Genomic DNA, 24,977 nt, shown 5'->3' on the forward strand with positions numbered 1-24,977 from the left:
GTTGTAGTGGTGCACGGCCAGCGGCCATACATCTCAACCTGTCGCTCGCAGGACTTCATCGCCATGTACTATTTGTGTCCCACAGTTCCCTGCGACACATTGAGCTCTAGCCCTTATCGATACATTACGAGTCAGGGCATGCAGACTATTTGTGGCTATTCATGTCCGCTACAACCCAGGGAACTTCGCCCTGAATACCTTCATTTTTAACACATGTAGTAATGTGCAAAGCCCCGCTTCAAGCCCTGGGCCGAACCGAGCCCTGCCAAGGACAGCGGCCGACAGCCTGGCATGATGTTTGTCATGGCTGTGCCGCTTGACTGGTTGGTTATATACTACCACTCATTTCTGTTCTCTCACATCAGATTCTTCCCAATCCTTTGCTCCATCCCTGAAACACTTCATCATACTCATGTCGAGATCATCAATCACTTCAAAACGTAGCCGAAGGTTATCGAAACAGGGTAGTGCAGACAGCGCCCCTGCGCAGTACATCTACCTTTTTGACGGGGCCGAGCAGCCTCCTCCGGATCCCATACTACTTGTCAATGAGTGAGTTGCAACTTTCCTGGAATATCAGTGCCCCATCTGATTGCGATACAGTTTGGAGAAGAGTTATGAACCTCGGGTGGTGACTTCACTGGGAATGTGAGCGTTTCTACTCCAATGCTTTGGCGCCCTCATTACACGAATTGCAGCTCGAACTCTGAATCTCCTCAGCCACAAGAACCTCACGTACAAGAAAGTACTTCGAATGATTCACCCAAAGGCTCCTTAGTTGTGTAAGTTCCACTCGGTTGCAATCTTGAACCTACTCATATCGTCTCAGCGAGGGGCAAAAGGTCGTAGGGCAGGAGGGCCAGTCAAGTCCAAGTGAAATGTGAGCAGCCAAATAAACCAAGGAGTCACAATTGACGATACTGTACCCGCAGAGCGAACATCGTGAGGGAAGTGTTGGAGATTCTCAAGGACTCGACAATCGCCTCGAAGACCGGCAAGGATGACCGCTCTCGTTTCTGGGCGGCATACAAAAGAGTCGGCGAGGAACACGACGACGAGTTCCTTGAGCGATACAACGGCGACATGGACATCGTGTTAATTTTTGTAAGTTTCGCCTGCTCGTCTTTTCCTTTTGTTGGAATTGACGTTCGATCAGTCTGGTCTGTTCTCCGCCGTCAGCACGGCTTTTATTGTGGCCATGGAGTCGAATCTCAGTCCAGACCCCAACGATACCACGCATGCCCTTCTCACCCAGCTCGTCCAAATCGGACTCGGCAATTTCACTGCAGCGGGGTCTACGCCGGCAGCGCCAGCGCCAACCTGGTCACCGCCTACAGCCATTATAAGGATCCAATGCATCGCGTATGCAAGCTTGTCCTTCAGCTTACTCGCTGCTTTCGGGGCCGTGCTAGGCAAGCAGTGGCTCGGGTACTACAAGTCCCAGCGATATGGCCGCGGATCAGAGGATGGACGAGCGAAGCGCAGACAAGAGAAGCTCGACGGCATTGTCACGTGGTATTTTGATGCTGTCGTGCAATCATTCCCGATCCTACTGCAGTTCTCTCTTCTTCTCTTTGGAATTGCCCTCAGCGCCAATATGTGGTCCCAGCAATACACGATTGCCTGGGTCATCATTGCAACGACAGTCTTCGGTTTTTTGTTTTATTCGCTGACGGTGATAGCAGCTTTGGTATCTCCCGCGTGTCCATTTCAGACCCCGATATCGACGATATTGCGCATGTTACGCGTTGACAGTAAGATCATTTTCAAGTTCTACCCATTTCCAGCCTGAGTCAGAATTGCAGAAGTTCTGTGTTCAATGGTTATTTTGGCCTCCCGGTATCTTCAACACCTGGTGACACTGGTACACGGTAAGTTCCGTTTTCTTGCCTATGCATAAATTTTGACTGTTTCTTGTTAGGTATGCTGCAACCGTGGTTAGATGTGCTGCATTATCTGTTCTATCGAGACCCTTATGGCCACTATGTTATATGTCGTATCCAATTATCAGAACTAACAGGTGACGTTCTTTGGTACTATTGCATAGCATACCCAGCGCTCATATCACTCCAGGCTCTGTGTTTGCAATCCGCTCATTCGCATGGCGCTGTCTTCAGCCATTATTCGGCGCATTTCGGCGCCTTCTACACTGGCAGCGCTCTCCGACAAGGGTCGTGGATTCTGAAGCACAATCTCCTGACCAGGGCTTGGACGTTGTGGCCACGAATCAATGCCTCCTTAAGCTCGAGCTGCCAGACACACCTACCAACTCTCTCGAGGCACCTAGTATTAGATGGCTTCTCGAGACATCCACGGATCCTGGAGTATTCCTTGCCGCTGCTAAGCTTGTTCCTCGTGTCGACTGGCCTCTGGATTTTGACGTCTCAAACATGCTGCAACAGTTGTATAATGTTTATACAAGCTGCTTGGATGTCCAGAGGCAAATTGTACCATCATTGGAGGAAAAGGCATCGGCGTGTACAATGGCTCTTTGTCACCTATACTGCAACTATATCCTTCAGGGACATCCTGCCTATGGATTTCAGGGACATGAAGTTGAAGGATATATTGGAAAGGGGATTGCAGATGGCTACATGTTTCACGAGATGTTGGGGAGGATAAAAGCCATCGACGATGTGCTTGTTGCGACAATCAAGCTATTTGTTGCGAAATATGAACCACCTTTTTTCTTGTGGCCTTCACCGAGGTTTGGGGCTTGTTCTGACCCTGACCTCGAGTGGCTGTCTCACACTCTTCCTTTCCACCTTGTCACAGGGCGAGAGGATCAAGACGTAGAAAACCTCGCCATCACAGTGATATCAAAATTACCATTCTCCTCTCCATCGCCTCAAATCGTAGCTAATTGCACTCTTCTCGCTTGCATCATGGTCGGTGTTCAATTTGACAAGAAAGACATTGTTCGGGTTGATAAAAGGTACTGTTGACTCATTTATGGTTTTTCTACTATACTTAACGAAGAGATCGCGTAGTTCTGCTCTGCCTCAACTTGCTGAGTCTCTTTGGGCGTGGTTCCGAAAAGTAATCTGGGCATTGGATGGAGGCGAAGTCGACAGCGAGACTTTCCGCCAAGTATGCCACTTGGACCTCATCTGTCCAGTACTTGATCATCGTGATCTACTTCCACCTCCGACGATGTGGAACCTGGGCATGTGCTGCAAGATTTATTTACGAGCAAGGTCATCTCTACGCAATGATCGGGATCTAGCAGCATTGCTGTTAAAGGTGCAGCGCTTCAAGTTCGTTGTCGATGTCCCAGGGGACGCATCGGGCTCGACCTGGTTGTGGTCGAATCACATTTCGTGGGAAGGTACTGGCCACTCGTCAGAAGACTTCGACTGGCTAGTGGACTACCTCGGCGATGTTTGTTCCAACGACCACAAGACAGCAGGTGACATCCTTATACTACTAAGTAGCATGAGCGTGAGCTGCAGCCCCGCTAAACAAAGTCTATACATCGAGAAGCTCGTCGCCTGCATGGACAGCAGCATGCCCCCCCGTTTACGCCGTGCTGCCCTTCGCGCTGCTCACAGTTCCCGGGAAGTCTTTGCTTCCATGGATGTCGTTGATGATGCGGACATGGTTTTGACCAATTTCTCCCCCGCTATCCTTACTGTGGTTTGTCCGCAACCAGGTGAAACACCCATCGATGATCGTCCTGACCGCCTCTGGGCCCATCATGACCCCGACTTGTACTATCTGGAATTGATCTTTGCCCTGGCAAGGAATTCCTACTGGCGCCCCCATTTGCATTGCCAAATAGATCGGGCCATTAGTATGATCGCAGTGTGCTGTGAATCATACAAGCCGCATGTCTTTTACCTCGTTGGTATCTTCCTCCGAATGACATCTGAACAGGTGTCCGCCACATCACTCAGTTCTATCACAAAGCAGCAGTGGTGGGACATGACGAGAGAGGCATGGCGCTATTGTGCTTGTGTTTATTTTGGAATCCCCGACACGCACGATGTTGAATTCCTTCCCGTTCTTGTGGAAAGAACAAAGAAGTGCATGGGTGTCGCTTTAGAGTCTGATCTCCAGTGGTTCGTCGGATACATGGACAATCTTATCGAAAGTCTAGAAGGGCAAGGTTTTCTAGAGCATAGAGAGGAGGATGCCGTTGCTTTGAAGGAGTTGAGAGATAGTGCCAAAGACATGCTTGTCAATTTCAATTTATAGTTCACTGCAGTACATGTAGTTCCCCTATCATCACAAGCGCTTGTATATCATGGGATCGGAGGAAGGGATAGTAGGCAGTACAAGTGAGGAAGCTTGAAAATGGACGAGAAGAGGAACGACACTTCAATCAATTCGACTTGACGGTCACCTGTTGGGCATGCGATGCAAAGGCTCACGACACGAGCATAGATTGATTGTCGTCAGGGACTCCACGTACTAACTAGATACAGTCACTGGCAAACTTGTGCTTGACAGGTTGGCACCCGAGCCATCCCTCCCACCTATTGATATAGTGTCCTTGACTCCTCTCCCACTTCGGTGTCGGTGTGCCTCCCGTCTGCGTCGGTGCGCGCGAAACTGTCTGTGCGCGGCGTTCCACTATCACGGGTTTCGACAAATATTGTATGATGCATTCTTATGGCGCTGGATCAGTTCAACTATTCTACACACAAAATAGGCTCATACACACAACATTTTCACACATACACAATCGCGTACCGTTGCCGAGACGTGCGGGACTTCCTGTTTTGGTAATATAGCGCGACGACACAACGCTTGAGCCTTGAGCTCGCTGTCTTCGACAGCGAGCTCAAATACTCGCCCAATTCCTCTCCCTTTTCTCTAATTCTTTTTAGTACATAAATTTATGATAAATGCGTTACTTGTGGCACATCAATTATGCCATATTGACCATAATTCTTCCATACTCACAATATTCACTACTTCCTGTCATGCATTCATTCTGGGCACTCTGAAGGGCTTATTATGGGCTTAAATGATGATGTATTCATTGTATAAATACATCAGAACTTCTACGGAAACACAGATATCCAATTAGAATCCAAAAAAGCGGTCAGGGTGGGGGAGGAGGGGAAGGAGGGTTGTCAAAGTAAGCATAGTTAACGCGTTTATCATAAATTTATGTACTAAAAAGAATTAGGGAAAAGGGAGAGGAATTGGGCGAGTATTTGAGCTCGCTGTTTTCGACAGCGAGCTCAAGGCTCAAGCGTTGTGCCGTCGCGCTATATTACCAAAACAGGAAGTCCCGCACGTCTCGGCAACGGTACGCGATTGTGTATGTGTGAAAATGTTGTGTGTATGAGCCTATTTTGTGTGTAGAATAGTTGAACTGATCCAGCGCCATACATTCTCGTCCCGTCCTGGTCATGGATCCGGAGCGCCTCTTTCATACACCGTGACGGCATCAACACCTTCGCCTGCCTTTTTCGTGCATCCCGCGCCCGCTGTCACCGAGCCACTCTGATACATATTCAATGATCAGCGCCTTTGCTACCATCCCGTCCCTATTTTTCCGCCCTACACTATATACCCAGTCTGTACATGTCGCAACTAAATCAATAGCCCATCTCATCCATGCCGCATCCACTCTTAAGTATGAGTTAAGGTGTTCAACTGACGTAATGAACCTCCGACAAAATTCAGCTTGTACGTCTCCATCCACGCCTTTCGCACTTTCGCCAGCGTCGATATCTCATGCACCATCCCAGTACGCCCCGTATCTATACTACTCCCTACCTCACAAACTCCTGGAATTCTCGTATGTCTGTCTCCACTCCCGTTACTCCGGCCTATCACCATATAACCCGCAGTTCTTCCACCAACAGAATCATATTACCGCAGCTGCCTCCATCCCTATGCACACCATCACGAAGGCTCCCTGTACTGCTACATACGCAAGCACTAGAGCCCTCCGGTACCAGCACATCCGTTGCTCATTCCATCATCCACAGTGCAAGTTTCTGCGAGATCATCGTCCGTGTAGAACATACACGGACGATGCTCTCGCAGAAACTTGGACCGTTCCAACCGATTGTAGTAGTGCATGGCCAGTGGCCATACAGCTCAACTAGTCACTCGCAGGACTTCATCAACTTGTACTATTTGTGCCCCGCAGCTCCCTGCGATACGTTGAGTTCCAGTGTTTATCACGATTGCCAGGCCACACAGACTATGTCGGGACATAAGTGTGGCTATTCATGTCCACTACAGCCCGGGGAGCTTCACGAATACCTTCAGTTTCAACACATGTTATAATGTGCAAAGCCCGGCTTTAAGGCCTGGATCGGGCCGAGCCGAGCCGAGGAGGGTCCATGATGTTCTATAGCCGCCTGACTGGTTGGTTGTGTACTACCACTCTGCCCTCTCACCTCAGACTCTTCCTAATCCTTTGCTCCATCTCTGAAACTCTTCATCATATTCATGTCGAGAGCATCAATCACTTCAAAACTTAGCAGAAGGCTATCAAAAGATGGTAGCACAGACGGCGCCTGTGCGCAGAGCGCCCACCTTGACGAGCAGCCTCCTCCGGAAAGGGATACCATACGACCCGCCGATGAGTGAGTTGCAACTTTCCTGGAATTTCAGTTCCCCATTTGACAGTGACACAGTGAGGAGGAAAATGGTGGACCTTTGGTGGCGACTTCACTAGTAATGTGAGCGTTTCTTCCCCGATGCTTTGGTGCCCTCCTTACACGAATTGCAGCTCGAACTCTGAATCTTTTCAGGCCACAAGAACATCGCGAACGGGAAAGTATTTCGAATGATTAATCAAAAGGCGCCTCAACTGCGTGAGTTCCACTCAGTCGCAATCTTGAACATACTCATATCGTCTCAGTAAGGCGCAGGAGGTCGCAGGGCAGGATGACCAGCCGAATCCAGGTGAAATGTGAGTGGCCAAGTAAGCCAAACGATCACAACTGACGATACTATTCCTGCAGAACGAAAGTCATGAAGGAAGTGTTGGAGATTCTCAAGGACTCAACGATTGTCTCGAAGACCGGCAAGGATGACCGCTCTCGTTTCTGGGCATTATACAAAAGAGTTGCTGAGGAACACGACGACGAGTTCCTTGAGCGATACAACGGCGACATGGACATCGTGTTAATTTTCGTAAGTTTCGCACACTCACCTTTACCTCATGTTGGGATTGACGTTTGATTAGTCTGGTCTGTTCTCTGCCGTCAGCACGGCTTTTATTGTGGCCATGGAGTCGAATCTCAGTCCAGACCCCAACGATACCACGCATGCCTTTCTCACCCAGCTCGTCCAAATCGGACTCGGCAATTTCACTGCAGCGGGGTCTACGCCGGCAGCGCCAGCGTCAACCTGGTCACCGCCTACAGCCATTATAAGGATCCAATGCATCGCCTACGCAAGCTTGTCCTTCAGCTTACTCGCTGCCTTCGGGGCCGTGCTAGGCAAGCAGTGGCTCGGGTATTACAAGTCGCATAGATACGGCCGTGGCTCGGAGGAGGAACGAGCGAAACGCAGACAAGAGAGGTTCGATGGCATCGTTACATGGTATTTTGATGCTGTCGTGCAATCGTTCCCGATCCTACTGCAGTTCTCTCTTCTTCTCTTTGGAATTGCCCTCAGCGCCAATATGTGGTCCCAGCAGTACACGATTGCCTGGGTCATCATTGCAACCACGGTCTTCGGGTTTTTGTTTTATTCGCTGACGGTGATGGCAGCTTTGGTATCTTCCGCGTGTCCATTTCAGACCCCGATATCGACGATATTGCGCATGTTACGCGTTGACAGTAAGATCATTTTCAAGTTCTGCTCATTTCCAGCCTGAGTCAAATTGCAGAGGTCCTATATCTTAAGCAGCTGACGACGTCGGTGCACGGTAAGTTCCGTTTTCTCAAGCATACAAAATTTTTGACCGTTTCTTGCTACGCGTGCTGAAACGGATGTTACGTGCACTGCAACGTCTATCATATCAATATGACCCGTATGATACATGTCGGACCCTATTATCAGGACTAGCAAGTAACGTTCTTTGGTATTATTTCATAGCATACCCAGCGCTCATGTCACTTCAGCCTCTGTGTTTGCGGCCTGCTCATTCGCATGGCGCCGTCTTCAGTCGTTATTTCAGCACCTTTTATCCTGGCGGCGCTCTCCGACAAGGGTCGTGGACCCTGAAACACAACATCCTGACCAGAACCTGCACGTTGTAGCCACAAATAAATACCCCCTTGAACTCGAACTGCCGGGCATACTCACTAGCTCTCTCGAAACACCTAGCATCAAGTGGCTGCTCGAGACGTCCACGGATCCTGAAGTATTTCTCGCAGCTGCTAGCCTTGTTCCTCATGTCGACTGGCCTGTTGGATATTTCGACGTAATCTGCAAGTCTCGTTAGTAATGTTCATTTTCTTATCTTGCTGCGCACACGTACTATAACATGCTTACTACTTACATCATCGCTAACGCGGACTCGTATATAGTCCTCGCACCCGCGTTGTTCCACCTCAGTCTATTCCCATAAGACTGAGGTGAGATCCCTTCGTTCGTCGTCGTACTTAACACTCACTAACACTTACCGTAGCCTCTCGTTTGCCTTTGCAGGTACTTGCAATAATACAGAGTCTATTCCCATAAGACTGAGCCTCTCGTTTGCCTTTGCAGGTCTCCGTCTCTCGTTACTCGTATCAGGTTATGAGCCCTGTCGTCCCTTCCAATCAAACCATGTCGACTTCAGGCATCTATGCCGTCCCGAAACTCACTGAGAAGAACTGGGTTGAATTCAAGATGAAAACCGTCATGTCATTGACAGCGCGCGGCTTGAACCGTCACCTCGATGGTACCGTCAAAGCCCCTCAGCCACTTCCTAGAACGCCTGACGGCAAAAAGATCCTGCTTCACGACAAATCAGCAGAGGCCACCGAAACCGACATCGAAATGAACCTAGCCCTTCTCGACGCGCACGCGCAGAAGGAAGCTCTTGCTATACAGCAACTCTATGCAACTGTTCCGAATACTGTGATGATTCAGGTACAGAACAAACACTCCGTTTCTGCGATTTGGAGGGCCATTTGCCTCATCTACGAAGGCAAGAGTGACATGGTTCAAGTAGACACTCGTGCTCGTCTGCAAAGTATGAAGTGCAACGAGAATGATGATGTCAAAGTGCACCTTACTTCGATGATGGTACTACGTGAAGAACTCGCGGGCATGGGAGCACCTGTCGACGACCGAGACTTCACCGCAATGATCATTAATTCCCTTCCCGAATCCTTCCGAAACATTATGCGATCCACGACAGTTGCCATTCGTGCTACTAGCCAGTTAGTCACCTCTGACAAGATCATTGCTGTTGCTTTCGAAGAAGCCGACCATCGCAATCTCGGAAAGTCGTCAGACAAAGATGACTCGGCACTCAATGTTTCATCGAACAAGGGCCGTCGATGTGGGAAGAAGCCGAATGGAAAGTCAGACAAGAAGTGCTATAACTGCAGACGAATTGGTCATATGTCAGCTGACTGCTGGCGAAAAGGTGGTGGCAAGGAAGGTCAAGGTCCTAACCAGAAAAAGTCGGAATCAGCAAACGTAACTGCATCATCAGACACAGATTACGCATTTCTGACCTCTGATTGCGTTGACGAAGCTAATGTACTTCGAGTTCCTGCTGAAAAGCGAGGAGCCATTGTTGATTCTGGCGCCACCTCCCACTTTTGTCCTGACCGCGCGAAGTTCAAGACTTTTGCTACCATTGATCCGAGGCCTATTAATGTCGCTGACGGACGAACTCTTCATGCTGTTGGACGAGGAGATGTTGAAATAGAGCTACCAAATGGTCAGGCACGTTCCCGAGTCACACTAAAGGACGTATTATACACGCCGAACATAGCCTTTACCCTCATTTCCACAAGCCGAATCGTTCGCGCGGGATTATCGATCCATATGGAGCTGGGATGGTGCGAAATCTGGTCGCAGAAGCCGAAGAAGCTCATTGCGAGGATTCCTGAGGTCGACGGTCTCTATCGGATTGCAGGATTGGAGCATGCAGCTGCAGTAGCCCCCGCAAAACCGAAAACGAAGATGTCATTGACTCAACTCCATCAGTGCATGGGACACATGTCGTTCGCAGCCACAAAGGCCATGGTAACCAAGGGCATGGTTGAAGGTATCGAGATTACCTCATCTCCTGATAACACATTTTGCGAAACGTGTGTCAAAGCCAAAATAACACGGCAACCATTCCCTGACCAGTCGAATTCACGAGCCAGCCAGTATGGTGAACGCATCCACACTGATGTGTGGGGTCCCGCTAAAATTCAATCACTTGGCAAGAAGCGTTATTATGTCACGTTCACGGATGACTATTCCCGTGAGACGACTGTTGTTTTTCTTCGGAAGAAGAGCGGAGTCTTTGGAGCACTCACTGAGCACATTGCACGCCTCGTAACCCAGCACAATGCCAAGGTCAAATTCATTAGATCTGATCGTGGTGGTGAATATTCCAGTGACGAGATGAAGAAATACCTATCGAAACGCGGAATCCATCATGAATACACTGTCCATGACTCTCCTGAACAAAATGGTGTTGCCGAGCGAGTTAATCGAACCGTCGTCGAGCATGCTCGAGCTCTTCTTATTGGTGCAGATTTTCCTAAAGCTCTTTGGGCTGAGGCCGTAAATCACGCTGTCTACCTCAAAAATAGATCACCCACACGAGCTCTCACCAACAAGACACCATTCGAAGTCGTTCATGGCGAAAAACCTGATCTTTCGGGAATCCGGAGATTTGGTTGCACCATCTATGTCAAGATCTTAGATGCGGGAAAGCTCGATGAACGTGCAAAGGCTGGGAAGTTCTTAGGGTATGATAACGAGAGTAAAGGGTATCAAGTCTTCTGGCCTGACACTTGTTGAGTATCAGTTGAACGAGATGTGAGGTTTGCTCCTGATGAAGCTACTACAGGTGATGTGCAGTTCGAAGGGGAGAATGAGAGTATCGTCCTTCACAACACCTCGAAACCCACTAGTGAAGCACCGAAAACTCCCGCGACACCAACACCATCTTCCGTCACAACTAGCCAATCAACTCCACCAGCAACCATCAATCATCAACCTCCTGCTTCGCCTACAACGTCACTTCCCGAACCCGAACCAGCTGTCGAACCTCGCACAACTCGCCATGTCCAATTCCCTCTAGGCTACTATAGCCGAGATGTTTTTGATTGAGCCGAACAAATCAATGCAACATGGATGGAAGAATCACCAGACTTGGAAGATGAATTCCCGCACAACGAATTTGCTATGCTCGCGCACTATGCTCTAGCATCTTCCCCTGGCGATGAACCAACCATCAGAGAAGCACTTCGTGGTCCAGATGCAGAAAAGTGGCAGAAAGCAATGGATGATGAAATTGTCGCAATCGAGAAGCTCGACACCTGGGACCTCGTTGATCCACCTGCTGACGCGAACATAATCAACTCTCATTTCATTCTCAAAGCCAAGCGAGACGAAAATGGCGACATCACACGGTACAAGGCACGCCTCGTCGCCAATGGCAACAGTCAACGAGAAGGCATTGACTACAACGAAACCTTTGCTGCCGTCGCGAAACTTCCTTCTGTCAGAGCCGTTCTCGCCAATGCCGCTAGCCAAGGATGGGAGATCCACCAGATCGACATGAAAAATGCGTACCTCAATGCTGAATTGACCGAGGATGTCTATATGAGACCACCTCCTGGATATCTCAAGCCCGGTCAAGAAGGCAAGGTCTGCAAACTCAAGAAAAGTCTTTACGGACTCAAGCAGGCTGGCTTTGAATGGTACGAGACACTATGTGAATTTTTCCGCGAGATTGGGTTCACGCGATCAGCTGTTGACCATGCGGTCTTCTTCAAACATGACGAGAAGTCATCCACTGTTGTCTCCGTGTCTACTGATGACATGGCCGCCACGGCAAACTCTATCGAGGCAATAGAATGGTTGAAAGACGAGCTTAGGAAGAGGTTCGAGATTTCTGACCTTGGAGAGATCAAATGGTTGCTCGGTTTCGAAGTCAAGTATGACAAAACGGCGCGAACATTATCATTATCCCAACGTGCTTACATCGACACTCTCGTTGATCGTTTTGGACTCCAACATGCCAACACCGTCTCCACACCTCTCGAACCTGGTATCATGCTCTCAACTGACCAGTCACCAACAACGGCACAGCATGCCAACGAGATGCAAAGTGTTCCTTACCAAGAACTCGTTGGGTCCTTAGCATGGGCTGCACTCGGCTCGCGCCCCTGACATTGCATTTGCAACCTCGACTCTCGCTCAATTCACCCAAAACCCTGGTAGAACCCATTGGCAAGCTGCAAAACGAGTTTTGCGCTATCTCAAAGGCACGCGAGACCTTCGTCTCAACCTCACGGACCCTAATGAAGGCATGTTGGCTTACACTGACGCTGACTGGGGCTCGCAACCTCATCGCCATTCAATTTCGGGCCACGTCGTATCGCTCGCGGGAATGCCAATAGCTTGGGGATCGAGGAAGCAGAATATAGTTGCATTGTCCTCAACGGAAGCTGAGTATGTTGCCGCGACGAACTCGCTTAAGGATGTCATTTGGCTTCGTAGCCTCATCGGCGAAATTCGTGCGCCCATTGTCGGTCCCACCATCGTTCTGTGCGACAATCAAGGCGCTATCACCCTCACCCAGAACAACAAATTCCATCCGCGCACGAAACACATTGATATCCGCTATCACTTTATTCGAAAAGCTGTCAGTGATGGAAAGGTCGTGCTTGTATACTGCCCAACAAGCGCAAACGTCGCAGACGTTTTCACCAAGGCACTCGCTCGTTCGAAGGTTCAGAAGTTTGTTGATATGCTCGGACTATGCTAGACTTGAAGGGGAGTGTTGGATATTTCGACGTAATCTGCAAGTCTCGTTAGTAATGTTCATTTTCTTATCTTGCTGCGCACACGTACTATAACATGCTTACTACTTACATCATCGCTAACGCGGACTCGTATATAGTCCTCGCACCCGCGTTGTTCCACCTCAGTCTATTCCCATAAGACTGAGGTGAGATCCCTTCGTTCGTCGTCGTACTTAACACTCACTAACACTTACCGTAGCCTCTCGTTTGCCTTTGCAGGTACTTGCAATAATACAGAGTCTATTCCCATAAGACTGAGCCTCTCGTTTGCCTTTGCAGGTCTCCGTCTCTCGTTACTCGTATCATGGCCTCTGGATCTTGATGTCTCAGACACGCTGTGTCAGCTGTACGATGTTTACACAACCTGCTGGGACATCCAGGGGCGAATCATACCGTCGTTGGAGGAGAAAGCATCGGCATGTACAATGGCTCTCTGTCACCTATACTGCCACCGTATTCTTCAGGGGCGTCCTGCCTATGGATTTATTGGCGGCGAAGGAAGCTCAGACTACAATGTGTTTTGCTGCATGTTGGAGAGGACAACATTCAATGACAATGTGGTTATTGCGACAACCCAACTGTTTCTTGTGAAATATAAACCATTGATCTGGTGGCCTTCACCGAAATTTGAGGCTTGTCCTGACTCTGTCCTCGAGTGGCTGTCTCATGTTCTTCCTTTCCACTTTGCTACAGAGCAAGTGGATGCAAATGTAGATCATCTCGCCATTACAGTGATATCAAAACTCCTATGCTCCTCTCCATCGCCTCAAATCATAGCTAATTGCACTCTTCTTGCTTGCATTATGGTTGGGGTTCAGTTTGACAAGAAAGATGTTGTTCGGGTTGATAAAAGGTGCTATTGACCCATTTGATCGTTCTTCTATGCTTAACGAGATCGTGTAGTTCTGCTCTGCCTCAACTTGCTGAGTTTCTTTGGGCGCAGTTCCAGAAAGTAATCTGGGCGCCGGATGGAGCCGATCCCGACAGTGCTGTCCGCCGAGCATGGCACTTTGACATCATCTGTCTAGTGCTTGACCGTGATCTAGTTCCACCTCCTCCGAAGATGTGGAACCTGGGCGTGTGTTGGAAGATTTTTTCACGGGCGAGGTCATCTCAACATAATGATCGGGATTTATCGGCAGCGCTGCGAGAAGTACAGCGCTTCAGGTTCACCGCCAATCCCGATCCTGATCGAACGGTCATTGCAGACCCTGCAGATCCTGCCTGGTTGTGGGATCATGAAATCTCGTGGCAAGGTAATTCCCACTCGCCAGAAGACTTCGACTGGCTAGTGGACTACCTCGGTGATGTTTGTTCCAACGACCACAAGACAGCAGGTGACATTCTTGTACTACTAAGTAGTACGAGCGTGAGCTGCAGCTCCGCTAAACAACATCTATACATCGAGAAGCTCACCGCCTGCATGGGCGGCAGCATGCCTCCCCGTTTACGTCATGCTGCCCTTCACGCTGCTCATAGTTCCCGGGAAGTCTTCGCTTCCATCAACGTTGTTGATGATGCGGACATGGTTTTGACCAAACTCTCCCCTGCTATCCTTACTGCAGTCTGTCCACAACCAGGTGCAACACCCACCGATGGCGATCCTGACTGCTTCTTCCATCGTGACCGTGACTTGTGCTATCTCGAATTAATCTTTGCCCTGGCAAGGAATTCCTACTGGCACCCCCGTTTGTTTCGAGATAGCCATATAGATCGGTGCAGTAGCATTGTTTCCAAGTCCTGTCATTTACAGATCTATGATTTTTCAAAGCGTCTCAATGTTCCCCCGGCCACATGTCTTTTACCTAGCTGGTATCTTCCTCCGAATGCCATCTGAACAGGTGTCCGTTACATCACTCAGTTCTATCGCAGACCAGCAGTGGTGGGACATGATGAGAAAGGCATGGTGTTGTGCTTTTCTCACAATCGGCAACCCACACTGCGTCGAATTCCTTCCCGTTCTTGTGGAAGGAACAAAGAAGTACATGCGTATCGCTTCAAGGCCTGATCTTGAACAGCTCATCAACGACATGGATGATCTTATGGAAAGTCTAGGAAAGCCAGGTTTACTAGAGCAGAGAGAGGGGGTCGCGGTCGCTGCTGTGAAGGAGTTGAGAGAGATAGCCAAAGACAACATCACCTTGCTTGCAAGGTCATATGGTATGCGACAAAATCTGACGGACTAACTGCCAATAATAAACATCAATAAACATCAATAAATCGTCAGTTTCTTTGTTGTTGAACGTCATCATCGTTGAAGCCTGCAGATATTAAACACAATCCTTGCTACCATGGTGAAGTGCAGCTCTGGAGGAGGCTTCAGTTACGCGCTGTGCGGATTCTCTCAAGTTTGTAACTCACCACTTATAAACAGGTATGGTACAAGAAGAAGACATTGCCACTATGATCCTGGCAATGTCGACAATAGCAGATGTCATCATGATTTCTCGTACTTGCCATGCAATGCACCGAATAGGACAGGGCGTTGTGCACCGTTGTTTCAGACGCATTATATCGCCGTTCGCTTTCGACGCATTTGACTTTTTGGTATCAGCTCTTCGTCAGTCTGAAAGCCTAGTCACTGGTTCTGCTGCTCGCGCAATGATAACTGGGGACATATCTCAGGACATGCGAGACCTTAACATTCTAGTTCCGCATGTCAAGTTTAATGTTCTTCACGACTTTGTGACGGAAACTTAGGTTACAGGCAAGTTTCAGATTGTTGCCATCCAGCAATAGTTCAAGTTATCGAACGTTTCGGCAAATACACACAAAACCATCATTTCATCACACTTGCTTGTCCTAAGCAAGATGTGCATGTCCTCCATCTCATTCTCAATATGCCATCAACTGCAGATATGGTGTACATGATGACTGGAGGTGTCACATGCTTTTATCCGCAATGGATGCGCCAGAGCATTTCAATACTCAGCCATACGGGCGACCTTGTGCCATGGGATAATAAGTTGGGTTGTGCGGGAGAGTTTCATGATGAGCTGAGAGTTGAAAAAGATACTGCATTTCTCAACAACGCCTGTGGCAATCAATGTCCTACATTATGGCACCACACAAGCGACAAACGGCTTCGTCACTCTGTTGATTGGGACATGACCAACTCAGTAACTCGCACTTTCCACAATGTCGACATGGAATGGCATTTAAACATGTATTGTACTAACAATGCATGTCGTTTCAATTTCCACACAATGGCACACAAGTCCCTGTAGGGTTGATGCATTAAGTCTGCTGGGTACCAGTGGTAGGCAATGCATCAACTATGTACATTACTATCTTTGCAATGCATTATTGATGCATTAAGACATGCTAACTATCAGACTCGAGTGCGCATAGCACCCTAGTACTGGCCTGATCCTCCCCCAGACAATTGTAGTCCCCGGTTACCTTAGGAGACGGTTACTTTAAGTTTCAAGACTGGCAACTTCATTCATCAATACGGTAATACGAGGTACACTACATAGGTAGAAGTGTCAGGGCATATCAGGGATCATCAAGTTGGGTAATGGTAGTGCGGTAGCCGGATTACCCAGTGCGTCTTGAGGAGACATGACTGGTGCCCATATGCTGTGGAAATGGGCAGCGAGGCGATGGTGGATGTTAGCTTGCCGAGAAGCATAGGCACACAAACTTTCATCCGGGCAGCGGCCTCGCGGTGGGCAGCAGTTCCTGCTTCTGCATTGCATGGTGCCAACTTGTTGACCTGGAGGACTCCTTGTCCTTCCCACCAGTTTGCCTGCCAATTGAAAATTGCAGGACCCGGTGCATCTCCTCCTGGAGAAGGTCGACCTCTTCACCCCAACGAAGTGCTCGGGCCCGAGATTTGCACCATTCCACACGAACACCTGGCAAACAGCAAGCTTAATCTCGCTGAAATGGAAAAAAAGAATTAAAACCTCACCATCGACATCTCCTCCATCTGCATGGCTGTCCACACCGTCCATCATCCAAATCCATGTTAGCTTTCGCCTTCCCTCTCCCTGAGTGGCACATGGATCGATAAGTGGCTTCACATCATCATCGGAGAGGTCCTGCAGCCGCCCATGCCAATCTACTTTCTTCAGACTTGCTGCAAGAGATTTGAGAGCCCCCCATGCGGTCCTGTAGCACTTCATGCAGGTCGCCTGCCTTGCATGTACACGTGCGAGCATGTTCTGGGCATGAGTATTGGCCCCTTGGCCTTGAATCCACTCTCTCTTGAAATTCAAGCGGGAGCAATGTACACGGAGGCACTGCCTCAGCTCTTCTAGAGCATCATGGGCTTGTGCAAATCACAACTCCCACTTGATACGCTGGAGGTGAGGATCACAAGTATTGGTATTCAATGCGGATGGGAGCCACAGCTTCGTAAGTTCAGCATTGTTGAGACCACCGGTTGCTGACGCGGTGATGAGCAATCGTACTGACGGGATATATAGAAGTTGGGTCTGCCTCCAAGAGTCGATCTTTCGACAAAGAGACATCCTCATGCGGAGGACGCTCAACTTCTGTGAGTCTGTGGCATGAATGCCCATGTTGTCGACAATAACCTTCAAGCACCGCCTTATAGAGCTTTTTAGCGTGGTGAGGGAGACACATGCTAATCACTTACTGTTCTTCTTCAAGGTCCATGCCTGATGTGATAAGTACACTTGGCGATACATCAGGGTGAAGCGAAAGATCTACACCACGCTCGAGCTCCTTGGCCTCGAGCTGGGCCAAGCTCAAGCGTGCACTGGCTTGTGTAATTGCTGGTAGATGTGTTAAGTAGGTACACCAAAGAGATTAAACCAAACTTACCGATGCCTTTCAGCTCTAATGGGTTAGTAAATGTCGTGGCCATGCGGTTTTCAGAAATAATGACACTATCAAACTCCTCAAATGCAGTACTGTGTTCGATCTTTTGTGTTTGAGCTTCTTTCATCTTGAGCAAGAGTGACGATCCTAAGACCAACTCTATTAGTTTTCAAGCCTGTAACACTGTCCAACTAGAGCTCACCCGACAACTTTCTTCCAGTTCCAGTCACCAAAATGATCATCTAGCGTGTCTTGATGGCATCCTGGACCCATACCCTTCGTGCTTGAAGCTATGGGATTGATATTAGACCAGCCTCACTCTGGTGCCTCGCCATCTGTGTGCCCCACAAAGTGAGTAAAGTTAAATGAAAAATCATTTAGCACTTAGAGACGTGCGCAGGAAGATGAAACTTGGGCACAAAGAAGTGGATTGTCCTCGCCAGATAATTGAAGTGGTGTGAAGGCGGCAAAGATAGCATGCGTGACCAAAGATGCTTGTGCCACTGACAAGCAATGTCATATGACACGTTTAAAACATCTACTGTCAAGTGTTGTAGTGTAGAGAAAAAGAGATAATCCATGTTCAGATACCTTATTGTGTTTGTCAGATCAGATCGTAAAATTAGTGGGGAAAAAATGCACTTTTCTCCCTTTTGAAGGTCGCCGACTCCGTTAGGATGCTTCATATTATGATGTGCACAATCAACAGTACCCATGCCCATTGCCGCAAGTCCTTGAGATAACTTGGTTTCTGCCATATTCACGGCATTATGATTTGAGCATGTGCTTTTCTGTAAGTTAGGATGGTCAGATGGCGCCTGGATGCAAGCAGTAAAGAAACACACCTCTGGTACGTCTCCAGCTCTGTCCAAAATGTAAGACTTGTAAGATGTCTCCTCTATGAAATAGGCCCAGCCTCGTGAAAGGCTGGGATCAGTCTTGTTGGATGACACTGCATGTCTTTTCAGACGAAAATTGGCATCAATCACCAGAAAAAGACCATATAGCCAACTGAGACATGGTCAGCGCTCTCAACTATCCTATTATACATCAGATGGACTCACCCTTTGGACTTTGGAGCATCTTGCCAATTGTCTGGCAGATTTTTCCCAGGTTGTGGACATGCAGGGCACAATACAGCACACTGACCCTCTGAGGTACCTGCTACACCAGTTGGATCATGGCCATGCCCTGAGCGTTTTAACATTACCAAGTGACGCCATTCACGGACCATGCACATGAAAGATTCGTATTGATCCTGAAATGACAGTGTGAACTGAAAGAATCACACTTAGTGAGATTAAAACTTACCTTTCGTCTGGTCAAGCCCATGTTGTCCGTTAAACGAACCAGTGAGTGATAAAACTCATATGCAGAGGCCTTTGACTCAAAGGACAGGATATGTCAATAGTGATGAAGAAGGTGAAATGTTGCGGCCGTTCGTGGATCAGTAGAAGTTGATGGAAACCAATTTGCATGCAGGAGTTGTTTGGTATGTGTCTGGGAGGTTGTACAGCCACAGAAGTCGAGCGCAATCTCATGTATGCCATTTGTGTCAATTAGAACAAAATCATTGTTGAACACTTTCCTTGGAAGAATACACCATTTGCCGATTGCATGTCCAAGCTGGATGCAAAGACCCATGCTTTTCAATGAAACATGCTGAAAAAATTGACCGTTCCATTCCTAGAAGGCTAATGAGTGGTCAGGACTTTCACAACTGAGAAATGAAGCTGACCTCTATACAATGAGTAGGTGACCGTATGTGATTCTGGACAATGCAGGAGCCGCAGTATAATTGCGAATCGAAACAGTCTTGACACCGATATTGAGGGGGAGTTGATGTTGGACATGGACACCCAGGACACGTATCAGAAGTGTGACCTGCATGTCCCTCGTGCCGCAGCAGTTCTGCCAGAAACAGATCACGTTCATCCATCCAGATAAGAAGGGGGTTGTCCTAATGTCTCATTTAATGGAAACAATCACTTATCACTAAATTAAACATACCGCAGCCATTTGCTTGCGCCTCTGTGTATTCTCATCTGGTAGTACAAACAAATCTAATTCTCCACAATCATAGGAAAGATTGGAGAAATCCTCTCCTAGAACAGTAGACTGGCTGTCAGGTTTATCAGATGGTGATGTAGACATGGTTCCCTGGATTTACTGATTAGAAACCTTCAAAATGCCATCTCAATGAGACGAAAATGTGACAGATGCGTGGATTGGTACCTGGGGATGCAGGTTGGGTGGTGTATAGTGGTTTAGACAAGCTCGCTTTCGGCTTGGTATGTTTGCGTTCGACTGCCCACGGCCACGGCTGTTGATCTGGCGGAAGGTCCATGTAGGAGGCAAAGCCTGAATGGTTTGAAAAGAAGGATCCAATGATTCATTGTTGCCACTAGTGCTGGGCTGCATTCCAATTGACAGACTCACGCAGTAGCTAGTTGGCTTCAAGCTGAGGTGAGGCTCTGAGTCCTCGCACAGGCACTGAGGCAGGAACAACTTTCGACCAACCAGCAACTTCTGTCCGACACGTTTGAAATTAGAGTACACAAGACCATACAGCATTGATAGAACCCTACAGTCTACAGAACGACTAGACTAAGACGATGCCCACGGTTCCACCATCTCAGCCTTGCCTTGATCAATTGCCTCCCTAAGCAGTTGCTCCCCAAGTGCGACAGATTCAACTTCATGATAATTGGGATTTGGAATGCCCAGAACACAGTTCAATGCGTTCTCCCTAGTTGCATTGATAAATAAATGTGACAATATTTAAAATATTACTTACCAGCCTGCCATGACACCAATGTGGGAACCGTGAATGACATAGAAGAGTAATTGACTGGCTTTCAGTTGCGCTAAAATAGTGTTAGCGATAAGGCAAAATCAAAGTGCTGTTGTTGGCACACCTGGTATATTGTAATAGATGCCCTTGTAGCAATGAAGAAGACATCTGCCAGCAATCGGACTACATTCTGGAAATTTGAGCTGCCTGCATGGATGGTGGCAAGCTCTGGTGACACTGTGGAGACTGCATGGTTGACGTCGATGGACGTCAAAGTGTACATGCTTTCGATGATGAATGGTACCTCGAATGGCATGGTCGTTAGTGTAGGAATAGAGAGGGAAAGTGTGCTACATACATGTTTCCTCTATACCTCTATATACACCTGCAAGCGATGTGTCTGTGGAAACTGTAAGATTCAGACAACACGAGGAAAAGGGAAAGACTCCATGAAGTTATATAGTGCACTTGATTTACTTAAATGAAACATCGCGCCAGCCAGAAACTCGAAAATCAGGTATTTGACTTGCTAAAAAAGGGGGCACTGTGCTGGCCAGCCCCAAAGAATTGAAACTTGCATGAAAACACGTATTTGACTTACTAAAAAAGAGAGGGCATTGTGCTGGCAAGCAAGCCCGAACTTGCATTCGACTTGCTGGAAGTGGGAGGATTGGAGTCAAGTGGTTTGCAAATTTGCAAATTTGCTGTTGTTCATGGCAAGTCATTCTTGAATTACATAATAGTTAAGCCCACGTGGATATTGGTCCTACTACATCTTCATTATGGTCCTACCACATGATATCAATGGTTGGACCATAATTAATTTGGATGATGTATCAAAGAGTATCTAACTGTGTGACTAAATTAATTATGGTCCGACTGCTTATTTCGGTCCAACCATTGACAATTCATAGATGTAAGTATCAGTTACAGTTGAATGTATTCTCCTGCACTTCGCAGCTGAGGACATCCATGATCTATGAAACAGTGAACACAGACATGTTAACCTATACAAGTCACCATGTGTGGACAACAGCCTAGTTTTGCATCCAACGGCTGGGTGGCATCACTTTGCTCGCACGAATACTAACAGGTCATGGCCTAACACAGGTTCAGCATTCATACCAGGTGAGTCTATGATGATATTTATCATGAAAGTATGCCATCATCATCGGTTGTCTGATGTACACTGCTCCCAGACAGGTATCAGTCCATCCCTCAGAGTTAGCAACACTCTCTTGGACTTACTATCTTACTGTTATGTTTTATGGTCCGACCATCTGCATAATAAGTGCTTCCTAGGTAAGTCGACAATGATGTTTATCGATGAAAGTATGTCATCATGATATATATACTACTCCCAGGTATCTCTAGTCTGTTCCTTCTGAGTATGCAAGTCCCACCCCGACTTACCATCTTACCATATGTTTTATGGTCCGACCATCTGCATAAGTGCTTCCTTCATCAATTGAAGACTCATTGTTTGGGTCCAAACAGTGTAAGATCCTAGTTAAATGCTTCATTGTTGCTCCTCACGATATGATATTACTGCATAGTCACCCCATTTTTTCACTATGGTACGCCCAACAATATACAAAACTCATCAAGCTAGAGTACAAGCTGCAAGAGAAAAGCGCCGTTGGCATTATCAAAAGTAAGCGATGAAGTGACGGTATCTAGGAATCAAGTTGACCAAACACCAGGTTTTGAGAGGTTATCCTAGCCAAGCGGCGTCAGTTGCGCAAAGAAAAAAATCCTGTCAAGACAATGAACCTTCGGACGATGAAGACGAACCAATGTGCGTACTGTGTGAACTTACTTGTGGGAAACACAACAAGAAGAGAACTCTGTAAAGTACTCTTCAAATGTTGGGTCAAAATTGCTATGCCTAGCTGCTATTCGACCCTAAAGGGTTTCTGTACTAGACTCAGAGCTCAGAGAGTAGAAATATCATCAAGCAAAAGACTGTGATTCAGACTGGTACTGACACTGGTGAAAGGGAGACATGATTATGCAGTAAAAATGCGAACATAAACTAAGGAAAGTGGGTAAGTGAAGGTAAGTAAAAAGGGGGTAATATCAGCCCAGGGAAAACTATATTGTCACATCATATCAAAGGATCTGACATTTGCATCAGGGAAACCTTACAAGATTGCATTGCCGCTGAGGGTGAGGAATGATAGCTGCGTGCTAGGGGGAAGAGTGGGAAGTGGGCTCTCAAGTGCTCCTCTGGATACGAGTGGAAAGTCGTCCCAAGGGGATTGCTACTGAGAAAGATTCCTCTAGTGAAAGGTGAGGGGGATCTATAACCAGCGGTTCAGTCTCGAAGCCTGAATGGGACTCTGAGGCAAATAGTGCACCCAAAAGCGAAGTGCGCTAGCTAAAGACGCCTAAACTGCACTAATAAGGCGGAAAGTGCAAGCCTAATAAGCGCACTTCGTGTGATCACAACTGAGTGCTTCGAGTAGAGATGATAATCAAATGGGGGAATCAGGACTTTGATAGATGTAGAAATAGACACTTAAAGGTGTCAAAGCACCAATTGGAAGGAAAACCGGTGTATTCAGATAGAAACTCAAGCTATACACTTCGATGGTAGTGGAGCGGAAGTAAGTGACAGGAAAACAAACATGGTGACGTGTAGGTATGCTACGCGAGTTCCCATGGCTCGGAGCCAAATAGGAAGTACTAAGGTAAATGGTGAGGTAAGTCAGGGTCCATAACGAGATATGATGATAAGTACCAGTGCCTGCGTGACGGAGTATGAGTTCTGAAGAAGGGAAAACGCACCAATGGACCTTGGAGGACTAGGACGGGACATGTGGAGGACAGGCGACGGATCCTAAGGAAATGCGATGAAGTGCACCGTAACGCGCTCGAACGCACTTGAACGCTGCTGGTACGCACCAAAGTGTGCGTTGCGCGGAAGTCTTATTAGAAGCGCGTTGTAAGGATATCAAGTGCGTTGTGAAAAGCCGTGAATTTGGCCCATATGAGCCTGGAGAAATGTGAATCTCTACACCGCAGTTAATATGCCAAGGATGACTTCATGACACAATACAGTGGCTCAAAAAACCCCGTCCGTATGTTTTTGGCATTTTTCACTATCTATAATATTGTGTGAGAACAAACAAATGCCTCAAAAACATGCTTATACCACATTGTAGTATGGCTTCAGGGCTTTCATTTGAGCCCTACACCGTGGGAATCGGTGGAGATATGGTGGAGATACAAGGCTCACAAAATGGTGACTCATGCGGACAGTTTTTTTGACTCAAGTATTTTACAGTAATAACCAGGTATTCTAGTATTTTGTATGACCTCCCTTGGCTTTAATTACTGCCTCTATCCTTCTAGGCATACTCTCAATTAATTTCTGGCAATCCTCAGCTGTGATCTTCCCCCATTCCACTGCTACTCTCTCCCAAAGCTCCCATACTCCTTTAGGGGGGTTTTCATAGGCTTGAAGCTTTTTCTTGAGTGTTCCCCAGAGATGTTCAATGACATTGACATCAGGAGACTGTGCTGGCCAGTCAAGAACATTGATGTTATGTTCTTCAAACCATTCCCTAGCTCTTCTGGATGTGTGCTTGGGATCATTATCCTGTTGGAAAATGATATCTTCTTCATCAATCCCTGATTCTGCCAAGCTAGGCAGCAAGTGGTCATTTAAAATGTCCACATACTGCTCAGCATTCATCTTCCCCTCAACTTCAGCAAGCATTCCCACACCATTCCATCCCATACAGCCCCATACCATTAAAGAACCTCCTCCAAACTTGACAGTCCCATTAACCTCTCTGTCTGTTAGGCCATCTCCCTTCTTTTTCCATACATACACCTTCCCATCTGACCCAATCCTATTGATTTTGGTCTCATCTGACCATATAACATGCTTCCAGTCCTCTACAGTCCAGTGTTGATGAGCTAAGGCAAGGCTAGTCTTCTCTGCCTATGTTTGATGGAGAGAAGAGGCTTTTTCTTCTTTGTTACTGCCTTGAGATGAGCTGCCTTGAGAACATTCCTCACAGTTTGTGAAGAGACAGGGGGTAGTGATGGTGGAATTGATATAATGGGTGGCTTGGACAGCATTATCAGCCTTTCCTGTAGTGATATGTTGGATAATAGCCCTTTTGTCAGTAGAGGTAAGCTTGGATGGACGTCCTCCACAAGAGTTTTCCTTGTCTGGGTGGCTTTCTTTGATGAACTTGGCCACAGTGGACTTGCATATTCCAGTTCTAGAGGAAATTTGGCGAGCAGAGAGGCCAGCATAAGACAGAGAGAGGATATTATCTCTTTGAGCAGAGGAGATGGCTTTCATGGTGATTATGACTATGATACATGAGATATTCTGGTTTATATAGTTAGATATAGTCATAAAATAACATAATGACACCACTTTATAATTTATATAATAGTGGCATGATTTTTATGGTGTCATAAATAATGATTTATATAGTTTTAATATACACTCAAAAAACTGTCCACATGAGTCATCATTT

General features: G+C 47.4%; 8 protein-coding genes across 8 annotated transcripts; 7 read left to right on the forward strand and 1 right to left on the reverse strand.

Moving 5' to 3' along the window:
• Positions 1 to 996: 996 nt before the first annotated feature.
• Positions 997 to 1,792, forward strand: DFJ58DRAFT_668428 (uncharacterized protein; the record flags this gene model as incomplete). The annotated part of the gene is made up of 2 exons (XM_041382699.1): positions 997 to 1,104; positions 1,157 to 1,792. Coding segments are annotated over 2 exons (744 nt in total), but the record flags the coding sequence as incomplete, so codon positions are not given.
• A 5,207-nt stretch (positions 1,793 to 6,999) lies between these two features.
• Positions 7,000 to 7,426, forward strand: DFJ58DRAFT_622404 (uncharacterized protein; the record flags this gene model as incomplete). The annotated part of the gene is made up of 2 exons (XM_041381053.1): positions 7,000 to 7,107; positions 7,160 to 7,426. Coding segments are annotated over 2 exons (375 nt in total), but the record flags the coding sequence as incomplete, so codon positions are not given.
• Positions 7,427 to 8,691: 1,265 nt separating this feature from the next.
• DFJ58DRAFT_668475 (uncharacterized protein) lies at positions 8,692 to 9,051 on the forward strand (the record flags this gene model as incomplete). The annotated part of the gene is made up of 1 exon (XM_041382701.1): positions 8,692 to 9,051. A coding segment is annotated over one exon (360 nt), but the record flags the coding sequence as incomplete, so codon positions are not given.
• A 96-nt stretch (positions 9,052 to 9,147) lies between these two features.
• DFJ58DRAFT_624790 (uncharacterized protein) lies at positions 9,148 to 9,342 on the forward strand (the record flags this gene model as incomplete). Its single annotated transcript, XM_041381091.1, has 1 exon — positions 9,148 to 9,342. A coding segment is annotated over one exon (195 nt), but the record flags the coding sequence as incomplete, so codon positions are not given.
• Positions 9,343 to 13,315: 3,973 nt separating this feature from the next.
• DFJ58DRAFT_917228 (uncharacterized protein) lies at positions 13,316 to 15,076 on the forward strand (the record flags this gene model as incomplete). Its single annotated transcript, XM_041395518.1, has 3 exons — positions 13,316 to 13,743; positions 13,794 to 14,578; positions 14,700 to 15,076. The coding sequence occupies 3 exons, from the start codon at positions 13,316 to 13,318 to the stop codon at positions 15,074 to 15,076; spliced, it is 1,590 nt and encodes a 529-aa protein (XP_041238077.1).
• Positions 15,077 to 15,181: 105 nt separating this feature from the next.
• DFJ58DRAFT_846135 (uncharacterized protein) lies at positions 15,182 to 15,590 on the forward strand (the record flags this gene model as incomplete). The annotated part of the gene is made up of 2 exons (XM_041393249.1): positions 15,182 to 15,242; positions 15,265 to 15,590. The coding sequence occupies 2 exons, from the start codon at positions 15,182 to 15,184 to the stop codon at positions 15,588 to 15,590; spliced, it is 387 nt and encodes a 128-aa protein (XP_041238078.1).
• Positions 15,591 to 16,398: 808 nt separating this feature from the next.
• On the reverse strand, positions 16,399 to 19,620 carry DFJ58DRAFT_718771 (uncharacterized protein; the record flags this gene model as incomplete). The annotated part of the gene is made up of 15 exons (XM_041384524.1): positions 16,399 to 16,641; positions 16,665 to 16,750; positions 16,807 to 16,936; positions 16,961 to 17,166; positions 17,197 to 17,447; positions 17,497 to 17,635; positions 17,685 to 17,808; positions 17,892 to 17,964; positions 18,066 to 18,272; positions 18,324 to 18,472; positions 18,527 to 18,692; positions 18,746 to 18,939; positions 18,993 to 19,067; positions 19,248 to 19,367; positions 19,420 to 19,620. The coding sequence occupies 15 exons, from the start codon at positions 19,618 to 19,620 to the stop codon at positions 16,399 to 16,401; spliced, it is 2,364 nt and encodes a 787-aa protein (XP_041238079.1).
• A 2,171-nt stretch (positions 19,621 to 21,791) lies between these two features.
• Positions 21,792 to 22,855, forward strand: DFJ58DRAFT_846137 (uncharacterized protein; the record flags this gene model as incomplete). The annotated part of the gene is made up of 7 exons (XM_041393250.1): positions 21,792 to 21,807; positions 21,840 to 21,973; positions 22,032 to 22,052; positions 22,084 to 22,129; positions 22,156 to 22,273; positions 22,670 to 22,767; positions 22,797 to 22,855. 7 exons carry the CDS (start codon positions 21,792 to 21,794, stop codon positions 22,853 to 22,855), a joined length of 492 nt encoding a protein of 163 aa, XP_041238080.1.
• Between the last annotated feature and the right edge of the window lie 2,122 nt (positions 22,856 to 24,977).

This window comes from Suillus subalutaceus (assembly GCF_016647625.1).
Source record: "Suillus subalutaceus strain FC151 chromosome Unknown DFJ58scaffold_160, whole genome shotgun sequence".
Lineage (NCBI taxonomy): Eukaryota > Fungi > Basidiomycota > Agaricomycetes > Boletales > Suillaceae > Suillus > Suillus subalutaceus.